The sequence below is a fragment of the Toxotes jaculatrix genome, chromosome 7 (assembly GCF_017976425.1).
Source record: "Toxotes jaculatrix isolate fToxJac2 chromosome 7, fToxJac2.pri, whole genome shotgun sequence".
Lineage (NCBI taxonomy): Eukaryota > Metazoa > Chordata > Actinopteri > Toxotidae > Toxotes > Toxotes jaculatrix.
In genome coordinates this window covers 5,001,736-5,015,690 of record NC_054400.1, presented here as the reverse complement: position 1 = coordinate 5,015,690, position 13,955 = coordinate 5,001,736, and the positions used below count along the sequence as shown (strand labels likewise).

Sequence of the window (13,955 nt, the reverse complement as noted above, 5' to 3'; positions counted from 1 at the left end):
TATGTCTTACAGTAATATACTGCATCAAAATAAAATGCTGATAGAAAAATGTTTAATGTCTTGTGGTTTTTCATAGTATGCACTATGTAGCCTCAGTAACGTGATGTCCGCCATTCCCTTAAGCATGAGGACATTTAATACTAACATAAAACAAAATACAAAAGGCAAAATAAGATTAATCAGTTAGCTCCTTGACAGAAAATTTATCAGCAACTATTTTCAGTTAATCTTTCCAGGCACTGTACAAGGAAAAAAGTCAAGCAGTACCTAGTTATAGCTTCTGGTTTTAAAGGATTTCGTGCTTTTTTTGTGTCCTGTGTGATCAGCACATATTATGTCACTTATTTTCAAGTAAATTACCATAAAACTAGAGTTTCTTTGACTGCTGAAGAATTTTCCGTACATTCCACTTTACAAATTCGTTGTGTTGTGTGATTTAAATGAATAAAATTTGAAAATTTGGAGTTTCAGAGGAGCCTGAAGGTAGCATAGCAGCCCGTTCCTTTTGACCGAACAACCAATCACACGGCGCTACACCACACAAACCACGCCCCCAGCCCTGCCCCCTGCGCCATAAAGGGGCGGTGTCTGAGCAATGAGGTAATCGGGGTAAACAGTAAATATGGCGACGTCTGTAGCTGGAGAGGGGCAACCAAGTCTTAATGGGATTATTTCCAACCCCCAAACCAAAAAACTGACCGACCTGCCGACCGAGTTGCTCGAACACATCCTCTGCTTCCCTGTTCTCAAACATGTCGACATTTGTAACGTTTCCTGCTGCTGCAAGCGGCTACACGACGTCTGCCATGGAAGGGGGAAGGTCTGGGGACACCAGTACAAACTCAGGTACTATGATTTTCTTTTGTGGTATTTCTGCGGAGCTTTGGCTTCTGGTGGTTCTTCACCACTATATCTGCCGAAACGAGTCCTTTTTGTATTTGTTTTGTTTGGACCCCCAAATCGCTCACTGTCCTGTTAAAGACGGGTTCGTTTAACGCAAACTAACAGGCAGCTGTCAGCCGTTGACATTCTGCTGATGCACCAAATTCATCATTACGCCAGGCCGGTGGAAAGACGCTACTCTGCAGACAACTATGTAGCTTGTAAATTTTAGCGTTTAAAGCCTTTACTAATTTAAACTCTGTTTTACTCCGTAAAGCCGAAAATTAAATCCTGTGACCTTGAATGTTGCATGTAGCCTGTGTATAGGCAGGAGAGTGCAGCTCTTGCCAAAAGCTCAGCCCTCCTCCTGACTGACTTGGCTATGGGCTCCTCGTTACTCTCCCGGTTCCTTTTCTTTTTGCAAAGAGTAAACCGTGTCTGCAGCCGTTGTTTCACAGACGTATCATGTACTGCTTGAGGCAATAGACTGCTAGACTAATTAGGAGCTTGCCCTAAAGTGTTACTGAAATAACAATTTCACTGCCTCCATCAACAGATGGCCAAGACTGCAGAGGTTTTACCGTCAGAATGAGTGCTGTGACTGGCTCAGAGAATACAAAACACGCCATCGAGTTGGTATACAAATAAGAAGGACAGTGGAGTCAATCTCAAAGAGATTCTTCACAGAAGTCGTAAGTAATTCATTTGGAATCAAGAATACTTTATCATTATGATTATCTTGTTGCATCAGTCTTGTTTTCAGATGCACCCTTTGAATTAAAGAAACCCTTGTTATTTGTTTCAGTCAGTTGGCTGGCCATTTGTGAGTGTGGATGCATGTCTGTGCAAGAAAATGTGAGCTTTCCATAACGCAAACTAACCCAGAGATCTGTAACTCAGCCTTGCGTTGGCCAGGTGCTGGGGGACAGCTTTGCAGAGATTGAATCACTTGGGATGCCAGAGCACTTTTGTGAAGACGAGCTCCTCTTCATACTCAACTCTGACAAGAGGTGAGAGCGTAACTGTGCCCACAGTAAAACCTCAGTAGTTGCCACACGCTGCATTTTGCAATCACTAATGGGTTTGGGTGTTGATCTTGTTAATCCTCCCTGAGACCTCTGTGATTATGAAAGCTGTGTTGTGTTGCACACTCTCGTGCTTGGACCATTAATGTGTCTCTACTGTTCTCCACCCATCCTTAGGAAAAGCTTGACGTTGAAGTACTATGCAAAGAAAATCCTTTACTTCCTGAGACAGCAGAACATCCTGAGGAGTCTGAAGACATTCCTGGAGCAGCCTGCAGAGCAGCAATCAGCTCTAGAAGGTGAGGCATCATGCAAACTCCATGTCAACCAAACTCATTAACCCTGCCCTATTATTATACAGTTATATTAGCTCTGCTGTCTCCGTACTTATACTATTGCTGCTTAGTGTTCATTAGTATAGTTTTTGTTGTAATAAGAGCATGATTTTGCCATTTGATGTACAACCTTTTCTCTGTACATTAGGCAGCCCTACATTATGCATTCCCTCTCTTGTTCTCTTCTTGTCTGCTCCTCTAGGGGCTGTACTGGTGGATCAGTATTGTAACCCACTGGCTGATGTAACACTGGACAGCATATCAGCTCAGGTGGATGAGATCACAGAAAAAGTGAAGAAGATGCTGAGAATTAAGAACCCCTCTCACCCCAGCCTTCGTATCGCTCAAGGTGGGATTTCAAAAATGGCAAAACTTGGAATAAAAACTAGCTTTATGGGACTTAGGTTTTTAGCCTTTTTTTTCTCATGTTCTTTCACACATTTTCTCTTTCTTTCCACCATCTATCAATACTAAACACTTAAAGCTTGAAAGGCTTGAGCTTTCACCTCCAGGGCATTTTCGAAAAAAGTCAATATCAGTAAATCTATTTGGGCAAAGACGTCAGCTGCACAGGATCTATATTTCCCTGTCAGCCAGAGTCCTTGTGAAGTTTGATTTCTTGTGTGTGATTTAGGTGACTGTTTTGTCGTAGAGGACTTTGATCTCCAGAGGCAGGTGGTGTGTGCCCTAAACTCTGTCTTGTATGAGCAACTTCAATACAAAGGCAACGAGTTTGACTACTACAATCCCCTCAACTCTTACATCCACCAGGTAGATCTTCTGTAAAATACTCTCCTATTTTAAGTCACAAGCTTTTTGATAATTTCTTAACAGGTTTCATTTGAAATATTTCACTTAACTGACTATATCTTCTTGTTTTTAATTTAGGTGCTACTACGCCGTACGGGCATTCCCATAAGCCTCTCTGTTCTCTACATGACATTGGCCCGGAAGCTGGGTGTTCAGCTGGAACCCGTCAACTTTCCTAATCACTTCCTGCTGCGCTGGTGCCAAAAACCAAGAGGGTACACTTTGAAATTATTATCTCTAAAAAGACTTCTAAACATTGCCTTCGAGTCCAGCTGTGATTCACATAGTTCATTATCTCAGCAGGAGAGCTGAACTGGAATTATTGGTTTACTATCTTGAATCTGACAAATGATGAGGTATTTTGTGCATCTGTTTCTGACATCAGAAACTGTGCCACACTACAGTAAATGCCACCCTGCAATCATTATTGTTACTATACCGCCACCACACTTTATTCCAATTTGTTATAGTCCACTATACTGAAAACACTGCATGCTTTGATGCATGCTAACTGGCAAAGTAGAGGAAAGGACTCTAACATTTGCCACTGAAAAGCAGTTTTCAAGAGCTGATAAGCAGAATTAAAAAGCTTGCTTCCAATGAATTTCCAGGCATCCAACCTGTTCATCCATGATTTATTCAGTTTCTTGAACGTTGGCTCATGACTAGAAGCCAGACATTTAGTGATGGCATTTAGTGATGATTTATTAAACTTTATTCCCGCAGGAGTGAGGACATCTATGACTTTGTCTACATTGATGCCTTTGGTAAAGGCAAGCAGTTGACAGCCAAGGAGTGTGAGTACCTCATTGGCCACCAGGTGACAGCAGATTACTACAGTTCCATCAGCACCACAGAGGTGCTTCTCAGGATGGTGGGAAACCTGCTTAACATTGGCAAGAGAGGGTAAGAGCAGCTGAATGCCTTTCACTACTGAAGCTCTTCCACTGGAGAGATGAATGAGGGTTGATGGATGATTAATGGGTAGTCAATACACTGGCTGATGATGACTGTTGCTCCACACTTCTGTCATGTGGACTTTTGTTTGTTTGTTTTTTCAGGGAGGGCAATGAGAAATCCTACCAGCTGCTGAGAGACTCTCTGGACCTCTACCTCACTATCAACCCAGACAACGTGCAGTACCTGCTGCTGCAGGCACGTCTCTACTTCCACCTGGGCATCTGGCCAGAAAAGGTCAGGACACACGACCTGTTGTTAAGAAGAAGATTTTTTTTTATTATTAAACTGAAACTCTTGTTTTATTATGTTTATTTATTTATTTATTTATTTATTTTTAGAAGTATTAAATACCAGTCAGTACAAAACAAAGTAGTTTGATCTGTAGCACATCACGTTATTACATATGACAGTTGCACTCAGAGGTCACATATTTCACTTAGCCACATAGTCCATTGATGTTTGTCCTCTGTCCCAGGTGCTAGACATCCTGCAGCACATTCAGGCCTTGGATCCCTCCCAGCACGGGGCGGTGGGTTACCTGGTGCAGCACACGTTGGAGCACATCCAGCACAAGAAACATCCTGTGACACCTGAGGTGAAGAAGCGTAGCGCTCCAGAACACCTGGAGGTCCAGTATTCAGTTGGCCTCATCATGAAACACAAGAGGTGGGTCACACTAAGATGTGGTACAGCAATGCTCCTCCAAAAAAAGCTAAATCCCCTCTGTTAAGATGCCTCTCTGTAGTCTTTTCATATATTAGATCACTCAGGCATTTCTGCTCTTTTCCACCTCCTCCACCAGGTCAGGTTATAACTGTGTGATTTACGGCTGGGACCCCAAGTGCACCATGAGCCAGGAGTGGATCACCACCATGAGGGTCCACCAGCTGTCTAATGGGGCCAACCAGCCTTTCTATAACGTCCTCGTACAGGATGGAACATGCCGCTACGCAGCGCAGGGTATGGATTTATTGCATTAGATTTGTTGCATTAGATTTAAGTGCTTATTGCACTTAAATCTGATGGTTGTTGTTGCTATAAATGAAACAACACCTGCAAGCTTGTTTGAGGCAAACTCTTAAGTGGTGCTGCATCACCTTTATGTGTGACTTATACATTTTCCCCACTTAAGGAAGCTTCTTCCTAATAGGCTGACTCATACTGTATATTCCCCTGTGCTCACCTGCTCACTCTGCTGCTCAGCCTCTCTCCAACATTCGCTTGCAGGCTTTGTTTTCTACAAACCCTGAGGGGGACTTCTCTTGATAAATGCCTGCTGCTCAGTCTGCCTTGCAGCAACTGATATGACATCAAGCTGTGATGTCAAAAGAAATTACAGTTGATTTTTTTCTTGATAAGCTAAATATTTTGATATGTGAGATCTCAGTTGTTCTGGTTTTGTATGTTCATCAATAATGGTGGGAATTGTTTTTATGGATTTCCTTTCTTCAACAATTTAGGCTACCTTATATACATTGTCATTTATTAACACATCACACTTTCGTCTTGTTGTTCTGCAGAAAACCTGGAGCCCCACTCTGCTCCCCTGGAGATTGGCCACCCGGAGGTGGGTCGCTACTTCTCCGAGTTCTCCGACACCCACTATGTTGCCAACGAAGAACTGCAGACACGATACCCAGAGGACATAAATGAAACCCTGGGAACAGTGCAGGAGCTCTATCACAGACTTACAACTGACTCGGGGAACCAAGAGCAGGCTCCTGCCTCAGACCAAAACCACCACCAATCTAATCCCATGTAGCAAAGTAGCTGTGTCCAACATCCTGCTGACCCAGGTTAACCGATCACTGGTCACTCATTCTAAATTTACAGTCCACTTAACTGTTGCATTATTGCACATACTCGTAACCAGGACGTGTGTAACACATAGGTTTTGTTGAAAAAATGCATCCAGTATTCAGTATTTTTCAAAAACTGAGGATTTGGTGTAAAAAGCAATGATTCAGTAATAGGGTTTGTTCCACCGTCAGGTTCCTGTGCAGGTCTGGATTTATTTTAACATTTCCACATCAAGAAATGTGTGGGAAAAGACCAAAAAGTCTGTAAACACGCAGCAAAGTTTGCTAATGCTGCTGCTTCGATACACATCTCTAAGTATCAGAGTGTATTTGTTGTGAAAACAAAGCTCATATGGCTGATATGGCTTAGATGATGGTCATTATCAGGTATGTTAGTCACAACACAAAGACATCATAATCCTCAGATCCAAAGTTGAGTTTGGAGAAAGTATGGAAACTTAAAATCGTATGTAAGTAGAGACTTTAAGGAAAAAAAGAACATAAGGAATGACGGTTAAGTTGATGAGTAAATTCAGGATGGGTATCCAGCTGCTGTACATCTCCCTTTACCTAAAACCAAGGAATGCTCCTTTACTCAGAGTTTCCCCAACCCCTGTCCACACCTCCCTGCACCCAGCATATAGCCTAAACCCCCAGTTACAGTGCCACAGAAAAGAATTACAAAGAAAATACTTTGTAAATTGACTTTTACTTTTCATTCCCCGTCTTTTGATCAAGTTTCACGCACTCGCGAAAGTTTAACTTTCACATTTCTAGAGTATCTTGATTATTTTCTGTATATTTACAAGTAAAACGTGTAGGATGTCGTGGCTCATCGGTGTGGTTGAGCTGTAAATGGAAAAACAAAAGAACCAATAAGGACACTGCTGACTTGAAATAGAGCTTTGAGGAAATTATGAAAAATAAAGCGTTCCGAGTTTTACATGCTTCTCTCTGACTTATTGAATTAAAATGAGCATATTCTTTACTTTATTATCGTAACAAACCATGCTAATCACGATTTACTGCTTAACTCGAACGATCAAAAGCAAGCCATCAAGCTATTTATCAACACGCCGTGTGGATTTAGGACCTTGAGGATGCCAGATGTTTCCAGGACGCCAGCAGCAGATTACAGTTGCATTGACCTGCCGAGAGCAGCGCGATAAAGCAGCCGCGGCACGGTAACGTTCAGCCAGTCGAACCAGACAATGCGCCTTGACGCACCGGTGGAACAGCGACGATGGGAGCTTCACAGACGCGCTCCGCGCACAAGTACCAGGACCTGATGGATAAAACTGGATGTAAGTGGGGGAAAGAAATCCACCAGAAACATCTGTTTGTAGTAGTAGTGTAATAGTGTGTAAAGCGCTGGTTGTGTTCAGTCGTTCCGTTTCAAGGTACAAAAGTCTGGTGGCAGTGACCAATATCGGTCGCCAAGGAAACAAAAGGTGATACAGATCAGTAGACAAATTGGAAACCTAATCATCGTACAAGCCCGTGATCCGATTTTTTAACGACCATTATCAACATTTAGATAGCGAAGTCAAGTGCTGCTAAGATCGGTAAACGAGGAAAGTTTCAGTTGTGGAAAATGGCACCGGGTCAACAAATATTTTAGCTTCAGATGAAAGCACTTCTGATGTAGCGCAACTCCCGGTAGTTTTTATGAATATAAATACTATTCGAGGACAACATTTTAATAAACCACGCAAACAACTCATCCCATGAGTTCAACTATTTAGCGTTTCACTATTTCTGTCACTGCAGTTATCTGAGTTGATAGTTTACAAACTATCCTCTGGGTTGGCACCCTATCTGACTTCATAAATTCTGAATGGTGGATGGGAACAGTTCGATAAAGAAATGAAACGAAAAGTTGAGAGAAATAACAGAAGTGCGTAGATCTATTTTTAGAAATGGCTGGATCCTGATGAAACCTTTGCGTGCAGTAACACGCAGTGTGAGACAGACAGGGGTAAAGTTTGCAGCTCAGACCGAGCCCAACTTCATCGATACTGTACGTGTAAGACTTTGAACTTTTTTTTTTTATTGCCTGCGTTTCCTCAAGGTGAGGCTTTGACCCTATTTCTCTCTGAGATCAATGAGAGATATTTACGGATTTATATGTTCAGGATACTGATTTAAATCTTTCATTGGACGAACAGGCGTGTACATGTTGATTGAGCACCGACCACAGTTAAGTTGTTTTCTTTTGTATATGAGTAATTGTGTGTTACATCTGCATCTGTTGATCTTGCTCATGTCATGGTTGCAACAACCACTCTGACCAACAAACTTGCTTCTGCATGAGGCTGCAGTCTGTCTCGGTGCATAGTCCTCACACCTCACTCTGCAGCAACACTTGCTACTGCGCACATCCATCAGGCAGCCGCTGCGAAAGGGGCTGCAAATGTTTACCGAAACAAGTGAAAATGCCAAACCTGTATCGATAAGAAATCAGACAGAGCCTGATTGTGATGTTTAAACCTTTCAGTGTGTGCCCATTAGTCCGCACAGTGAGTTAATGATTCAAGGAACCTATTGAAATGGCATGAAAAGACAATCCTACCGCTGCACGGTGTGTTTGCTTAGCCATTTGACTGATGGTAGACCTGCACCTGATCAGCTTAATAAAAATGTCACTGTTTAATTATAATTTAGTTTAATACAAGTGAAAGAAAATCCAGAAAATGGCTGGTTTTACCTTTTTAGTAAGAATAATCATTTGTTTATTTCTGTCTATTGCATGTTGGGCATATCTGTTGATGGGTGTTGAGTAATGGGTGTATCATTGTCATACATCCATGTTGTTGTTGTTTTTTTTCTTTTTTTCAGTTTCATTGGAGCAGATCAAAAACCTTCACAAACGCTTCCAGCAGCTGAGTGGAAATGAAGAGACAATAAGGTAAAAATGTAAAGATAAAAAATGCCTTCATACGTGGCAAAGCTTTGCTGGTTAGCTTCGTGTGGTTTTACTGGAAACCATTTGGGCCATAGCAGAAATGAAATACTACCTGCGTGGTGGCTGTAGTGGTGATTTGTGGGTATTTCTGGTATCTCTGGCACAGACACAAACAAGCGACATATGGTGACACACGCTAGCTGATCTAATGCAAATGTAAGCACATTAGGTAAATACAATATGTCAATGCATCAGGCACACACAACTGACATACTGTACACACACATACACATACTCATTCATGCATAAACAGGCACACAAAAAGCTGCCAAAGCAGCCTGCTGGCAGTGAAAGGTCACAAGTTCCTTCCCTTTAAAAAGAAACGGGCAGACAGAGATGCTGCCCACGTTACTTCCCATAATGTTCAGCGTTATTTGAATTTCTAAAAGCATGCTGGCTCTGTACTGTGGTATCTGTTTTATGATAACGGACTATTCTCTTGTCGCATTGCAGTAGAGAAAACTTGGACTCCATACCAGCCCTTGCCAACAATCCAATCAGAAAGCAAATTATTGAAGCATTCTTTGATAAAAGGTGGGTAAAGTCAAATTCTACCACTTTCCTGTCTGTTAACCCTATGGCTAATTGTCATTTCAGCTAATGTTATAATCACTATCATGATGCAAAAGTTTGGGCAGATTCCATATTCTGTTGATTCTTGAGGTGAAGTAAATACAACCTCTGTAGCAAACAGACATCAAAAATGAGCCTTTCATCAAATGTTAATTCACTGTTAGGCTACTTTTCTTTTTGTGCTTTTTTCTTTTGGACAGAGCCAGACTCGAGGCTTCTGCCAGTTTGGCTGCTGTCAGTAGGTTTTATTTTCTCACGAGTGGTTCTATTCCTTTAAAGGCCTAAGGTATCTCCTCCCAGTGACTATTTGCAGTGAGTCAGCCTTACTCTGAAAGGATTTAACATCAGTTTTAAATGGAGAGTTTTCACATTCACTGATTCTAGGAATGTTTAGAATGGTTCAATCAAGCTCTCCATTATTTATTGCTTCACTTCTGTTTGTTTAGCTCAATGAAAACAATGGACAAACACGGGGTAGAAAACACTTAATGCATCGAGATGGCTGGTAATTTGCATTTCAGTCTTCAGAGAATTGTGGTGAAGTTTGTGAAACTATGTAGACCCTCCATTAACTAAAGAAAACAATATCAAACTGAAGCTTTCATTGCTAGAAAGAGACAATTGTTGACATGCTACAACCAGCAGTTCCTCATGCTTTGGAAAGGCTAGGCTGACATGCCAAACCACAATATGGACTCTCTTGTAAACAAGCTATCGGTGAGTGCATGTGACTTCTGTTCACATGGATGCAAGTCATGTGCACGATGGGAACTTAAAGGGAACAAACTCAAAAATACATCAGTAAGTTTTTTTTTTTTTTTACTTTTCTTTTGGTTCAGACTTTAGAAAACTGGATTCTGTGAGTGTGAGTGCAAACATAGAATACAATGAACAAAATTTCACATTTTCAGGGTTTTTCACCAGGCAAATGTGAGGACAAAAATTCTTGCAAAAAAAAAAAAAAACATGGGGAATAGCATCTATTTGTTATGCTGAGACAAGGAATCAGGCCAGGACCCAAAAGCAATAACTCCCAAGACTGGCTAGGAGTAAGTTAAAATCTTTTAACAAACCAAAAATCACTGGAAGTGTCCAGGGCCAGGGAACAAAACTCAAACCAAGGTAACCAAGAAATCAAGGAAAGTCAATGAGGTGGGGGAAAGAAAACGCAGGGCACAGGTATGAGAACGAACATGGGGAAGACACAGACTCAGGTACACACTCAGGCATGAAAACAGACACAGGGAAATAACGAGACTTAAATACACCAGGCAATGGGCAACAGGTGAAACCAATTAGGGCGGGGCAGACAATCACAAATGGAGGGAAACAAGACAAAGACAGGGAGTACAACAAGACAAGATACCCAAGGGCAATGATTTCAAAATAAAACATATAAACAAACTATACTATAACTATAAACAAAACTTGCCAAACTAAAGAAGACTATGAAAATGTCCACAAAAAGAGTTCTAAACATAACAAAAAGGGTTCAGAAAAAAGCCCCCTTAGGGGCTAGTCATGACAATATTTGTCTATTTACAATCTGAACTTTAATTCATAATGTGTAAATATTTCTTTCTTCTATCTGTGAACCAGGAACCAGCATCAGAATGAGGTTGGCTCCTTGGATGAGATTGGCTTCGAGCAGTTTCTCATGGTCATGTCTCACTTCCGCCCTCCAAATTTGAAAACGACAGAGGAGGAGAGGGAAGCCATGAGAAAGGAAAAGCTTCGCTGTAAGAAACCTCTCTTTATTTTTAATAACTGAGCTACACGTGCAGCTCTCTAGGAATTTTCTCCTGTGCACACCCTTCATGTGCGTCTCGGTTATAAAATACTAAGAAAAAAGTGTACCACCCTTCCTGGATAACAAATCAGTGACGTGGAGATCTTATTTCAGTTTCTACCGATATGCCACAAAGAGTGCAGTGATGCATAGCTGCATATGTGGGCACCAGATTCCTCACTGCATGTCAGCTGTCACATTGGAGTGGCTTGTAGGTATTCTGGGAACGTGGCCAGAACAGCAGCCTTACAATCCCAACAAGAAGAAAGGGATCATTTGTAGGCACACGGTCAGGATCCAAATTCTGCCCCCAAAAATCTCTTACACCCTCATATTATTTTCAGTTAGTTATGTTAATTGTAGTTTATGTTTTTGATCTTTTTCCCTTCAACTTGTTTGTTTTGTGATTTGTGACTTCCTACATTTGCTAGAATTACCTTTACAAACTCCAGGTTAGGAGTGTAAATTTGTATTCAGTCAAAAGTGGGCTGGATTACCAACAAGGCAAATTAGCAAATGCCCCTTGGCCTGGTACCCCAAAGAGCTCCCTAAGGGTATATTTGTGGCTAATTTTTTTGTGGCAATTTAAAAAAATGTGTTAGTGAATATGCATCATTAAAGAACAACCCTAATAAACTGATCAATAACTGAAATGATAGGGACCCTGCATTATTTTCATGTGTGGGGGCCATGTTGTGAAGAATGCACTGAGAAGAAGAAAGTTCGAAGAAAATTTCAAATTACATACAAACCATTTATCTGAATTGTGTGTCTCAGTTGTCCCCTGTTGTCTCACAGTGTTTATCTCCCTCATATTTGATTAGATTTTTCTTTTCTGGGAAACCATAAATCAACTCAGCTCTCTCTGCTCACAAAAAGTAGAAAATCTCTACTTCAGAAACTTAATGAAAAAAGGATTTGACATTAAAGCTAACATTCTATCAACTGTTCAGAAAGGCAGCACAGTGAAAATGTCACTGGACATTGCCTAAGGAAGCAAACTGGTATTTTTCCTTGTTAGCGCCACAAGACCACTAAACATGAAGTGCTGTCATGGGACTGAATGTTGTAAATGTCACCATAAAATGAGAGTCGGACTATTTAAAGGTTTCATTGTCTCAGTGTCACTGTGTACATTCAGCAGTGGTGTTTCTGATTTGGCCTGTCGAGGATCCGCTTAGTTGTTTCACGCTCTTATCTCTGCATCTTCATAAACATTCCCCTAATCAAAACTTCCTGTGGTCCATTTGTAAGATCCTGAGATTAGATGACGTAAATTTCCTCGGAAATCAGACCGACCACTAAATTCTTTTGCTCTGTTTTTCCAGTCCTTTTCAACATGCATGACACAGACAATGATGGCACCATCACTCTGGAGGAGTACAGGAAGGTAAGACAACGTAACCATGCTGGCCTCTATCTCAGGTATACAGCTGTGTGCAAAAGACTTGGCAACCACAGACAAATTACATATTTTGTTGTTTTTGTAAATGACCTGAAATTCAACTCTTGCAGCAAACAGACATTAAAAATGAGCCTCTCCTCAAATGTGCAGTTACCTTTTACTTCATAAACTTAACAAACATATAAATCTAAACAGTAATTGTGGCATGTGCAAAGGTTTGGCTCATTTTTAATGTCTGTTTGTGGTATGCGTCTTAACCACTCGACTGTCGGGTTGCCCCATGAGAGTTGACTCTTAACCTTGACATCAGTAGTCTGACAAAAAAAAATCTCAAGGTTCAGTTTCCAGCTTTTTCTAGAGCTTTCAACTGCATCTCACAGTTTTCCTCAGCAGCTGGCGCTCCAGAAAAAGCTAGTACTTTACTGTCATAATTTCCACTTACCATTTTTTGACGCATCTTATAGACAGACCTGACAAAAGAGAGGGGTTTTTGTGCACATGTATGTACTGCTACTGTGTAATCTGAGCAATGCATTTTGCACACCGATGCATTCAGAGTTTTTCTAACTGATTATATTGTTCAGGTTAAAGCATAGTGGTGGTATTCTCAAAATTACACGATGTCACAAAACTCCTTGTATTTTCAAAATGATTAGCTTCGAGTTGTCCCAACCCCAACAGCACAGCAACCAGTGTGTAATGTAACAGGAGAGTGAATCAAGCAGTCTGTCCACACCCATGCAGCTCTGTGAAAGTACGAGATAACACCTGTGTGGGTGGATCATAGAGGTGGAGTGTTGTTGTTGATGTTCTAGTTATACTAGCAGTTAGCTAGAATTAGAAATACAATAATAAGCTGACTAAACTAAATGACGGTCTAAATGTAGACATGCATAAGCACTGGCATTGTGGTAGAGAAGCGAAGGCCTCTTGTTGAGCAGTTTACTTCAGACTTACCTCTCCCCTTTGAAGCACAGCCATGGAAATATCACACGGGATTCAATCTGAGTGTGCCTCAGCCTTCAAAGTTCCAGTGAGGTTGCATTCTAGGATGCCTTTAAAAAAAAAAAAAGAAAAAAAAAAAAGAAAAAGAAAAGAAGCAAGCATCTTCCTTCCTGAAGTTTAAGTTTTCCCAACTGAATGAGAAAACTGCAGTGGAACATAATGTAGGAAGGGATGATTCAGAAGTTAAGTTTCATTTCAGATACAGTTTTATTTGATGGGAGAGGTGAAGGGGCAATGATAAGCACGGATCAAGAACTCGATTTTATGGGGCTATAGAATTTTCTTTTTAAAGCGAGTGAAGAATTGTGTAATCATTTTAAAGGTTAAGGCAAAAAGTAGTTTTCCTTTCCTTTCACAAAGAATTTTGAATCCAAATAGCTTTCTAAACATCAATGAATGATAACTTG

At 41.0% G+C, this 13,955-nt stretch overlaps 2 protein-coding genes across 4 annotated transcripts in view; both read left to right on the top strand.

Annotated features, from left to right (window-relative positions):
- Positions 1-611: 611 nt before the first annotated feature.
- fbxo21 (F-box protein 21) lies at positions 612-6,748 on the top strand. 2 transcript variants are annotated; one of them, XM_041041335.1, is made up of 12 exons: positions 612-846; positions 1,439-1,574; positions 1,798-1,892; positions 2,085-2,206; positions 2,445-2,591; positions 2,877-3,013; positions 3,131-3,267; positions 3,779-3,958; positions 4,114-4,246; positions 4,488-4,678; positions 4,815-4,972; positions 5,533-6,748. In XM_041041335.1, exons 1-12 carry the CDS (start codon positions 623-625, stop codon positions 5,772-5,774), a joined length of 1,902 nt encoding a protein of 633 aa, XP_040897269.1. In that variant the 5' UTR covers positions 612-622; the 3' UTR covers positions 5,775-6,748. The 2 variants fall into 2 exon arrangements, with proteins under 2 accessions (XP_040897269.1, XP_040897268.1); XM_041041334.1 differs by having other exon boundaries at positions 1,783-1,892.
- Positions 6,749-6,967: 219 nt separating this feature from the next.
- The window catches only part of tesca (tescalcin a), an 8,502-nt gene continuing 1,514 nt past the window's right edge, over positions 6,968-13,955 (top strand). For both annotated transcript variants that reach the window (XM_041041339.1, XM_041041338.1), the window contains exons 1-5: positions 6,968-7,115; positions 8,650-8,719; positions 9,230-9,310; positions 10,949-11,088; positions 12,467-12,528. In XM_041041339.1, coding sequence (XP_040897273.1) covers positions 7,055-7,115; positions 8,650-8,719; positions 9,230-9,310; positions 10,949-11,088; positions 12,467-12,528 — 414 coding nt within the window. In that variant the 5' untranslated portion in view covers positions 6,968-7,054. The remainder of the gene's footprint in view (positions 7,116-8,649; positions 8,720-9,229; positions 9,311-10,948; positions 11,089-12,466; positions 12,529-13,955) is intronic.

Coding starts and splice junctions, on each gene's coding strand:
- fbxo21 (XM_041041334.1), top strand. CDS start 623: ATGGCGACGTCTGTAGCTGGAGAGGGGCAACCAAGTCTTAATGGGATT. Junction 4,247..4,487: donor TGGGCATCTGGCCAGAAAAG/GTCAGGACACAC, acceptor CCTCTGTCCCAG/GTGCTAGACATCCTGCAGCA. Junction 4,679..4,814: donor CTCATCATGAAACACAAGAG/GTGGGTCACACT, acceptor CTCCTCCACCAG/GTCAGGTTATAACTGTGTGA.